General features: G+C 39.4%; 1 protein-coding gene across 1 annotated transcript; it reads right to left on the bottom strand.

Moving 5' to 3' along the window:
* Positions 1-986: 986 nt before the first annotated feature.
* Positions 987-6,006, bottom strand: Hb (hunchback). The gene is given in 3 exon segments (XM_086916260.1): positions 987-1,408; positions 1,411-2,852; positions 5,998-6,006. Coding segments are annotated over 2 exon segments (1,863 nt in total). The 5' UTR covers position 2,852; positions 5,998-6,006.
* Positions 6,007-11,517: the final 5,511 nt, after the last annotated feature.

The raw sequence follows: 11,517 nt of genomic DNA, 5'->3' as shown, positions 1-11,517 counted from the left end.
GGAATTATTTATTTATTTTTTTTTTTTTTTTATTGTAATTATAATCGATCGTCACGGTAATCTGTAAAATCTCGTTACGTTTTGGTCGGATGATATTAACATCAACTTTTTAATTGACATTTAACATGGAATCAGAGCGATTGAGCATTTTACTACAACTTCATCCATCTATATTTCCATCGATATTCGAATCGATAGGAATACATTTGCTGGGAGAACAAGAATCCTCGAAAGTAAAATAAAATTTTAAGAACTTTTCGAGCTGAGTAATATAACGAGTAATATATAGAAAAAATTTTATAAAAAACATTGGAAAAATATTTTATTTTCTTGTGCGTAATATTACTCAGCTCTTGATCAGTTAGACGATTGAAAATTTTCATTCTCATTCCAGCAAATCTTGTATCGATCGGATATCAGTTTTTCCAAGGATTTTTTTTTTTTTTTCGATATCCGCGAGATAAAGTTATTTTCGTTTCTGCGAAAATATATATATATATAATGTAATATCGTGTTTATATATATATATGTATGTATATATATATAAATATAATCTCTCTATATGAGTTTATATAGAAAATTTCTGTACACGCGTTGATATATTTTCGATTACAATCCACGCGTATTAAAAAAGAGGTATGAGCATTTTTTAAAGTGAACGACAGCCATAGAGACGATCCTCGATTTGAATTCGAAAGAATTCAACAAATTCCTCCCCCCTCTCCTCTCTTCCCGTGATCAACTCGTATCGCTTAAGAAGTTAAAAAAAAAAAAAAAAAAAAAGATGGCGAGACATATAGTCGAGCGACGCCACTCTTGAAACTCGAAAACTTCTCACCTTGGTAACAAAAATACCCAATTCTTTTGAAGACAAACCGTTAACTCGTTCGACGTTCGATGATTGATTCGTCTCAAAGATCTCCAAAGTATATATATATATACATATATACTTGCTTGCGAAATCTAATCGCAAGTTAAAGTTAAATCTAGGAATGTTTCGACCTGGCAATATGGAGGAAAAAAGACACCTTGTCGTTACATTGATGGCCGCACATGTTGCACGTATAAGGATCCTGGAAGCCGTGATAGCCCATGTGAACGGTGTACATGATCACGTTTCCGAAAACGATCTCGCAGAAATGGCAGGTGAGCTCGTGGTTTATCGCGAAGTTGCGCTCGGCTTCGTCCTTCCCCTCGCCGGAACTCGGGCTGCTCGAGGACGAAGATTCGAAGGATCCGTCCGATTCCATGGATGCGCGATGCTGTAGTTGATGTTGCTGCAATTGTTGCAATTGCAGTTGCTGCAATTGCTGCAGTTGTTGCTGGAATTGCAGCAACTGGTGTTGTTGCGGTTGCGTCTGTGAATACAACTGTTCCACCAAGTGTTGCCATTGCTGCTGTTGTGCTGTTGTTGTTGTTGTTGCTGTTGCTGCTGCTGCAACTGCTGTTGTTGCTGCTGCTGGTGCTGGTGTTGATGGTTGTATTGCTGTTGGGACGAGTGGGGTTGCTCGTCATCCGTGTCCTCCTCGAGCACTCTCCGCTCCAACTTCACCGCCTTTCCCTTTCGTCTGCTGGTGCCGGTTAACTTGGGCGAGTTACCGCCCGGTTTCCCGATTTCGGAGCAACCGTTAATCGAGGTATCATGCTTGCTGAGATCCAAAGGCGCGACTCGTGTATCCGCGTACACCTGATCCATTGGATTCGGTTCCATGGACACCTCGGTCATGCTCGATGCCCCGCTATCGGACGTCCCGTTCACACCGTTCGATCCCTCGTTCCCATTGCCGCATCTGACGACAAGATCCTGGGCCGCCTCGCCCGACATCCTCTCTTCGTCTATCGCCCTCAAGTAATCCATCAACGTGTTCGCCTTTATCCGATCGAAATGATTCTCGCCACCGTTATCCTCCGACGCGGTGGACAATTGCGAGAGGGCGAAACCGGTGAACAATTGATTGTACGGATACGTGATCACCGCCTGGTTATGCGTGATCCCGCTCGATGTGCTCGCGATAGCCGTGTTGCTGCCGCTCGTCCCGTTGTTCATCGCGCACAACGACAGATTGACGTTGGACGGCGTGGGAGACATTTGCGGCGGCGCCACTTGTTGAGGTGAAGCGATCTGGCCACCGTTGGTCGCCGCGGTGGCGTTGTTGTTCTGATGATTGTTGATCTCCTCGTGGGTAGCGTTGTTGGCCGGCTTGTTGTTGGCCGGCTTCTGTTTAGGGCCCCTCCGTGTCCCATAAACATCGATAATGGGCAGAGGATTCGGCGAGCCGTCCGCGTTCAACACCATAGCCGGTTGATGCGAGTATTTTCTCAGATGAAGTTTCAACGAGTGGCAATATTTAGTTGCGTAAGTACAGTTGGCGCATCTGTATTGATAAACGTTCGAATGCGACTTGAGATGGCTGTTCAGCATGGATTTGTTCACGCACGAGTACGAGCATTTCTCGCATTTGAACGGTTTCGAGCCGAAATGATTTCTCAAGTGATATTCCAAATGGTGCTTGTACTCGGTCACGAAAGGGCACTTGGGGCATGTCAACAGCTTTTCCGCCTTTATGTGGTTACGGCTGTGATCCCAAAACTCGAGCTTCGTGATCGCGACGAAGTTGCACTGCTTGCATCTGAACGTTTTCACTTTACCCTGGGAATTCAACCGGGGAATCCGAAGCCCCGGCTCGTCCGCCTCCTCCGACTCTTGCTCCGAGGAACGTTCCCCCTGATCGTTCGGCGACAATCTGCTACTCTCATCCTGGACCACGCTCGCCTGATGATTGTTCGCCGATTGCGAGATGTCCGGCGAATCGTAATCCGACGTGCTCCCGTCTTGTTGTGGAAACTTCATCCTGCGAACCGATATAATATCTTTCTCTGTTTCTATCCCGTGGAAAATAATAAAATAATATAAACGAAATTGTCGTTCCCTTCGATCTCCTTTCGATCGATCGAAATCTGGTATTATACAAAGCGAGAGAAAAAAAAAGGAAGAGAGAGAGAGAGAGGAAAAAGAAGGGAAAAAATTCAAAAAGGCGTGGCGTCGATAACGCGACTCGATAATTTGTTATTTACTTTTGGTAAACAGAGCGACACAAGGTGAGAAGAGGGAAACGACGAGGCCATGCCGCGGAGCCATACACGTGGCAAATCGGCAAGAACGGCAACAAACCATTGTTAGAGACCCATCCCCCCTCTCCATTCGCCAACCACGCCCGCTTCGGGTATCGCCGATAGGATCGTGGTGAGTAATCGTTTCAACCCCTCTCTCCCATCGAATCTTCTTTCCCCTTTCTTTCTTTTCCCCCTTTAACCTATTCCACCCCCTCCCTCTCTCTCTCTCTCACGTTTTTTTTCTCTCTCTCCATCCCCCTATCTTCCCCTCTCGCTTTTCCTTCCCCTTCCGCGGTCGACAAAATGTCGTTTCGCTCAAGTTCACGATGGACCCGGTCAACTTTTTTCCCCCCCTCCTTTACTCACTCGCAACTTTTCGATCAATCCTAATTTTCGATCGATCGATCAGAAATCACATATTACGTAACGCGCGACTTCTTATTTGGATTATCACGGATAATACTTGGAATCTCTGCTGATGTGTTAACTTAATTCGAGCAGATTTTGCTCGCGTTAGGGAGAATAAAAAAAAAAAGGATCGAATTTTTCGAATTATCGATGGTTATAATAAGAGAGGATGTAAAAACGGGAGGGAAAGAATTTGAATGGAAGGTGAAGAAGAAGGAAAAAAGTGTGGAAAGGGGAATTGAATCGATCCCGATACAATGTGGGCAGGAAGGAAGGGTTAGGATTCGCGACAATTGTACGAATTTTCGCGAAGAAAAGGTACAGGCCGCGGTCCCGTTCCTATTCCAAACCGAGCAAATTTCCGAGTAAAATCATTTCACAATGTTTGCCTGTTGTCCCCGTCGTCCTTTACTCTCGAACGCGCAACGACGAACGAATCTTTCTTAGGCGTGTAAGAACAGTTCGGCTAATTTATTCGAAGCGAGACAACAAATGGTAAAATTTGTTTCGATTCGAGAACAATACGAGTGCCATTGAACGATTCCGTGTATCATCGTTCGATTTACATACTCTTAGTTCCTCTTAGTTTTTGCCGATCGATTTCGACTTTCGAGATCCTATTACATTTTCCTATTAAATTAATCGAGATTTTCTTTAACTTTTTTTCCTTTTTCCTCTACTCCCCCTCCCTTTTTTTTTTTTGTTTTTTGATTTATATCAAAAAAAAAAAAAAACAGAGTTTACTCGGATTCACGGAAGGAGGGAAAAATCTCGTAACTTAAGACCAACGATTGGCTAATGAACATGCAAGAAAATTTACTGTTCGTTCGGGGCCGTCAAGGCCAAGCGTCACTAGGGTTAAAAGTTTCTAGCTTCATTTATTCAAGTGGAGCACGGTTGAAAGACTTAGAGTGACCAGAGACGACCGGGTTGGAGGATTTCGCTTTTGACTTCTTGACCAGAAAATCTCATTGTCCGTTTACCCCGTGCCAACAGTGGTCATAAATAAAATTTCAAATACAATTCTTTCATCCGGCTGACTGCTCTGCCCGGCCAAACCAGGGATCGGGATGAAAACAAAACAACCCTTGTAACAGCGAGAATTTTTAGGCACCTAGAGCTTTAAGAAATTAGTATGCAAAGTTTTTAACACGAAGCATAAATTCTTTTTAGGGGGCGTAAATCATCCATCATTGTTGCGAGGAGCTCGAACAATTTGTGCGCGACCATCTTTCCATCTGTGTGCGCGAAATTCTTTCAACGACGCGCAAACGCTCACGAGTCGATTAAAGCAGACTCTTTCCTGCTCGAATAAAGGGGAAAAAAAAGGCTTTGGCAAAGGTCGAAGGAAGAACCTTTCGAAATTCCGAGCACGATCACAACAATAAATAGAAAACCTATGGCGAAGGGACGGAACAGATACGCGGAAGATTCGCGAATATAGGCCGTGTCATGGGTGATGAGAAAACGATATAATTCTTCAAAATGGATAATTATTACGATCAAAGTTACAAAATCCCATGATAACACGTGTGGAATTGTACAAAAAAATTAGCTGATTTAATGGTACATTAATTGGATTGGACAATTTAAAGCCGCCGACAATCGATACGCAAAAATTCGCAAAGATTTTTGCAAAATTAATCACGGATCCGTCGAGAAAATTGTATAATTATCACGATGAGAATTTAAAAATCCGATGATAAGACGCGTGGAATTGTATCAAAAAAATTAGCTGATTTAATGGTACATTAATTGGAGCAATTTAAAGCTCCGGTAATCGATACGAAAATATTCGCAAAGATTTTTGCAAACTAAATCACGGATCCGTCGAGAAAACGATCAATATATGGATAATTATTAACGATGAAAGTTAAAAATCCGACGATAAGATGCGTGGAATTGTACGAAAAAAAAAAAAAAAATTATCCGATAAATTTAATATAATTGGAACGATTTAAATCGGGAATACGCGAAGATTCGCAAAGATTTTTGCAAAATTAAAATTGTGAAATCTCGATGTAGATATATCCGTGAAAGGGGATTAAAACCACGAATGTGTACGAAAAAATAACCTATACGGAATATAATCGCTTTAAATCGTGAAAATGTTTATTTTGAATAATTTGAGGCTTTTATCTTCTCGTATCTGTACAACGAATACGAATCGTATTAGAACGGTGTAAATTTTAGACAGATTTGCTGTTATTACGAGGCGATATTACGAGTAAAGGCGAAAATTTCATTTCGCGGGCGACGTTATGGCGATTGCGAAAACGATGGCAGGCAGAGCCGATTTCCCCCGCGGTTCCCCCGCGTTTTTTCCTCTTCTTTTTTCTTTTTTTTTTTTTTTCGATTAAAAAAAGAAAAAAACGAAAAAAAGAAAAAGACAAGTAAAGGAAACAAAAGGGAGGGGGAAGTAACAAATAAGAAGAAAGAAAGATTTGCGACCAAATTCACGAGAAACGATCTAACGTTTGTTTTTCCGATATCCTTGTTGCTCACGACATGTTGAATTTTCTCCGTGTTTGTTTCCACCGATCCCGATACACGATGTTATTGCTGTATATCGACACTTTTCGAAACACGCAAACTAAACAACGGCTAATTTCGTCGCGTATTGGTATTACCTCTGATACAATGAATATCGATGATTCCCGGAAAAGGCTTCGAAAGAAACTCAAAACCGTGGTCGTTACGAATCTAATACATTCGACGCGTGCACGCACACGCTGGAAATTGAACGTTTTATTTTATCGTGTGTAAAAACAAACGAGAAGCGTAAAAAATGCATGATCGAACGTAAAACGATCGAAGAAGACGCGTAAAAAAAAGGGAAGCACGATCCAATCCGCGATCGGCAATCGTTCTCCCTCCCAAAAATAGCGAAAAATTACCGGCCGGCCGTTTTAAACGCCTCGCCTCGTCCTAATTATCTCGTCGATCGTCGACGAGATAAATTCACCACGCGTCGGAGCCAGATTTACGATTTACGCTTCATCAACGTTCACGTTTCATTCACGTTTCTAAATAAAGGAGAATGATAACGAGAAAGGAGGACAAACCTTGAAGGCGGTCCCCTCGGTTTCCTCCAGTTTACTCCAATTATTGCCGGAGACCTCGTGTCGATCCACGGTTTCGCGCACACTGACAACACACACTAACCAACTTGCGGCAACCTCTCTCTCTCTCGATCGCACCTCTCGTACACGGTTACGTTTACGTACGTACGATAACGAACGAGAAAGAAAGAGAGAGAGGGACGAAATGAAATTAATATCGTACGTACACAAGGAGAATATACGACGATGTATAACCGAAAAGAGAACACTAATCCTGGCCTCGAGTTCCATACGAATGCTCGAGGTCGACTGAGGATGTCCTAAGACCCAAAATGGAATACCGGCTTATTTGTGGATCGTGCCGAGAGGGCAGTTACCCTCTCCCTTCAACCGTGCCCGCTTGTCCAATCACGGCCGGCCTATCGTTTCGATTCATCACACTAGTTTTTCAATACCCCACCCTTAAACTGTCCCACCACTCTCGCGAATTCCGCATACTTTTTGCACATACTTCCTCCCCGTCCTAACTTCCGTCTTCACCCCCCACAAGTTTTTACCAATTTGAGTCTTTGATGTTTTCCCAACGCTCCAAAAAAAAAAAAAAAAAATTACCATAGCATCTCTCGATTTTGCAATTGTTTCCTCTTACACTCTTCGCGGATATACACGCGGATTCTTTTTATTACGCTCGCTGATTTTTTTTCTTTTTTTTTCTTTTTTTAACTATTTTATGTTGTTTAATTTTTTTTTTTTTTTATATATTTTATTATACTTTTCGTATATTAATTTTAGAGAATTTTCGAATATATAACATATATATTCCTCGAACGTGTTTGAGGAGCAAACAAATTTCTTTTTTTTTTGAGAGAGAGAGAGAGAGAGATCACGTACCATTAATTAGCATGGATGATTTCAAGCAGAGGGGAAAGAAACGAAAAATGTGTCGATACACGTGCTCGCTCTTTTCTTTTTTCCCCTGTCGAGGGCAGTCTGCTTTCTTTCCCTCCCCGAGACAGATCGCACCCTTTCTCGCGTCCCCGAGATGTCTGACGAAGAAGAAGAAGACATCTTAGAAAAACCATTAACCGAATTCTATGATTCTAGCTTCGAAATATTGTCGAAAATAGTACTTTTCAAGTTTCTCTCTCTCTCTCTCCTTTCGAGTGTTACCACACTTTTCTCGGTGAAAGAAATATGAAAGAATGGGAAATATGGGAAAGCTGAGTTCACAAAAGTTCAAATAAAACTGTAAAGATTCAATGATTCTCAATATTTTACCGGAGGAGAAGAAACGACATGCAAAGCGTGTCTTTCAAGGATTGTCAAGGTCGGTTGTCTTTAAAACAGGTACACAGGCTTCCAAACGGCATAAATCGTCGTTTAACCCTTTCGAAAAGTTGGGTGGGAAAAAATCTTGGAGGCTTGTAAAGGCTTTATCAAAAAATCCCGTTCAACCCTTTCCTTCTAATCTGCTTTCCTGCGACGAACGGAAACTATCCCCACCTTTACGACGCTTTTACAGTTACTCTCTTCGTGAGGTGAGAAAAAAGTTGGGGATGCCGTGCGCATCTCTAACTGTCCTAAACTTTTTTTTCTTCTCCACCTTGGAGAAGGAAGAGAAAGAGGAAGAGGAAGAGGAGGAGAAAACCCTTCGACTTTGTTTTTCCAATCCAGAAAAAAGACTATTTTTCGTTTGTAAACTCAAAATCCGTTCGAGGATTTTTATGTTCGGATAATAATATTTAGCGTGGCAAGAAATCGGCGAGAAAAATGGGGGGAAAAAATTTGAGAAAAAAATCGAAATCGTTCCATCCCGTTTATTTGCGATCCAGATTTTTAAGGAAAGCATTCTATCTCTTCTGTCTCCAGAGATATTTGCAAAGAAATTAAATATAAATCTCGATAAATAGTTTAAATATTTTTATCCGTTAAAGATTTGAAAAAATATCTTTGCAACGGGATTTTCTTATTGTTTCTTTTTCGGCTCGTTTTCTAACTTTGCCGTAAATAATGACAAATTCGCTTGGACGAGGTAATAAATAATAGGATTATCCTATAATACGTATTTTGTTCGAAGCCTTAAACAATTGGCATACGGAATAATCTGTCCGCGGATTTGCTCTAGATTCGAGCCTTCGTTCTTCTGTAAGGATAACCCTTTTCTTTCTTTTTTCTTTTTTTTTTAATCTTAATTTACGATATTGTTAAAAAAAGAAAAGAACAAAAATACATTTGAAAGAGGTAATAAGACGATGCAGGAATGTAAGCAAATTTTAAAAATTTTTTACGAGTTTGCTTACTCATAGTTAATAAATAAATATTGCTGTGAAAAAAAAGAAGAAAAATACTTGAATTTGTTATTCGATTACGCGATTATAATTTAAGAAATTATATATCGCCTTTGAACAAGCCTTTGAAAAGGAGCACAAATTTATGAAAAATAAAGAGCAAGAAACATTAATAATAATAACAATAAAACTCTAAATGTTCTTCTGAAGCACAAAAGATCTTCGGGTCTTTCAGCTTGCACATGCTCCTGAAAAGTGTCATTATTTTTATTGTATAGATCTGTATTATTCGAGGAATAGTCTAATTGGATTTAAAATTTACAAAATTGAAAAAATCGCAATAGTTAACGAGAAAGTATTAAACTATTAGACTGACTATTTCACTGTTTGACAGATATTGATATATAATTGTATATTGTAATATAAAGAAGTAAAGTAAACAGAAGAAATAATATGGTATGAAGAATTCTAATTATTGTAATAATTTTTTTTTTTCTTGAATTTAACCTGTTATATATATATACTTTTCTCCGTGGAAAAAGAATACATTTCCTTTTTTTATCATTTTTATAATTTTTTTTTTTTTTTTTTTTTTTACAATTCAAAATTTATTTCTCTTCTTTTCGAAGAAGAAAAAAACACTTTACTACGATTCAATAGGAATAAAAAAATTTAAAAAATCCTGTTATTTCGAACGATCGAAAAAATTACACCAATTGTTGTATTTTTTTTTTTTTTTTTTTTTGCAGATTACCAGGCCATTGTTTTCGAAAGTTTTATACCAGTTTTCGAAAATTTTTTATTGTCGTCAAGTTTTTATTGTCGTTCTTTTATCCCAAATTACTGTTACTTTTATTAATAGAGTTAAAGTTCGAAAAACTTTCTTTCTCGAACTTTTTTCTTCTTTCCCCATCTTCTTAATTTCCTACTACTTAGATTTCCCCGATATCCTACCACCGTTCACGAAACTCCCCCTCCCACACGGTTTTTCATTAATTTGCGAGGTTTTTTTTATCATGTAAAAAAACGTAATGAGAAATGATACTTTATATTTTTTAATCGTAATCGCGAAAAATCAATCGCAACGAATTGCTCGGAGGAGAAAAAATGTTAAAATTTAAATAAACAAAATGAGAAAATTTTTCTCTTTCTCAGGAAAAGGTAACAAATCAAACAAATTCGAATCAAAGTGATAAATTTGCTCCTTGCTGTTCATTGTCCCAAAATTCTCTTTCCATAAAACTCTTTGGTTTTTTTCCACACACTTTCTTTTCTTTTCTTATAATAAAATTCTCACCATGAAAATTCAACCTTCCATTACAAAATTCCAAGAATTGAGTAATACAATATATGACTGAGAGAAAAATTATTTTCAAAATGGACTTTATACGCCTCCTGTTATCGTATAAACGAATCAATCCTTCTCGTGCAATTGTGTTTTTCCTACAAATAAGCACAGACATAAAAACCTGTTTCCGTATGTCGGTTTTATTTCCGTATTTATTTCTTTATTGTTTATTCTTATTTTTCCTTCGCTACCGATCATTGTAAAAACTTTGCAAATTTTTTTCAAGTTAATTACGGTTATTTTTGGGCAAGGATTATAAAAGGTATTGTAAAAGAAGAGAGTCCTTCAAAAATATTCCTAATAAAAACAGTATTGGCCACAAAACGTTAAGGCAGTAAAACGATTCACTCGCGTCCCTATTTTTACAGATTAAGATACCTGTCCCCGTTATTAAGTCCAGTCTATTAGCTTTTGAATTTTTACGAATCTCTGTCTCGAACGAATCTCGACAAAGAAAACTGGAAAACTTTTCACTTCGCGCAAAAAAGGGAAAAAAAACTCGATCGGCGGAGGAAAAATAATGCGCGCATCCCCTTACCTGAGCGTGGGTGTGTCGAGGCTCGTTTAAACAGCTGCTCCATAACCCCTTTCGCACCCCTCCCCCTCGACTCTCGAAATTTTGCCAGAAAAATATTTTCCCGTTCCGCCCCGCACAGCAGCCGCACGATAAATAGCAGTTGCACGTCCCCTCCCTCCCGCCTAGAAAATCGTTCTTCTTCTCTCTCGCGTCCGAAATGAAAGTGACACGTCGTTCCTTCTCCGAACGAGCGGTTAAATTAAAAAAAAAAAAAAAAAAAAAAGAAAGAAAGAAAGAAATTGGCCGAAAACGTGTGGGGAAATGTTTTCCCCAAAAAATAATCGCGATAATAATTAAAAAGGTGGAACGCGAGGAATGTTAACAAGGGGGCAACAATTTTAACGAGCATTATTTAAGTAAATGGGCGGTATGGAAAATTCATAACGAGCGTTTTATCACGATTTCTAACCGCGATTTCTTCCACTCTCCTTTTTTTTTTTCCAAGGGGCGCTGCTCTTGACTCATGCCATTTATTTTTTTTCCTTTTTTCTTTTTATCGCTTGACCCCTGGTTCCTTCTTTTCGTTATCGTTATATTTCGGATCTCGTATCGAAGCATTTTGCGCGTTCGCAAACAGTCGTGGCCGTCGTTGTTTATTCGACGATCAGGGAGCGAAGGATATTTTTTTTCCTTCGTTCGCGCGAAGAAACCGATCGTTACCGACGCTTGATTGTTCGGTTATTATTACGGAGGGCCCGACTCAAAAATGGCCATTATTTT

This window comes from Apis florea, unplaced genomic scaffold (genome assembly GCF_048593485.1).
Source record: "Apis florea isolate Af1SG1 unplaced genomic scaffold, ASM4859348v1 contig_3802_pilon, whole genome shotgun sequence".
In the NCBI taxonomy this organism is placed as follows: Eukaryota; Metazoa; Arthropoda; class Insecta; order Hymenoptera; family Apidae; genus Apis; species Apis florea.
This window is presented reverse-complemented; position numbering and strand designations above follow the sequence as displayed.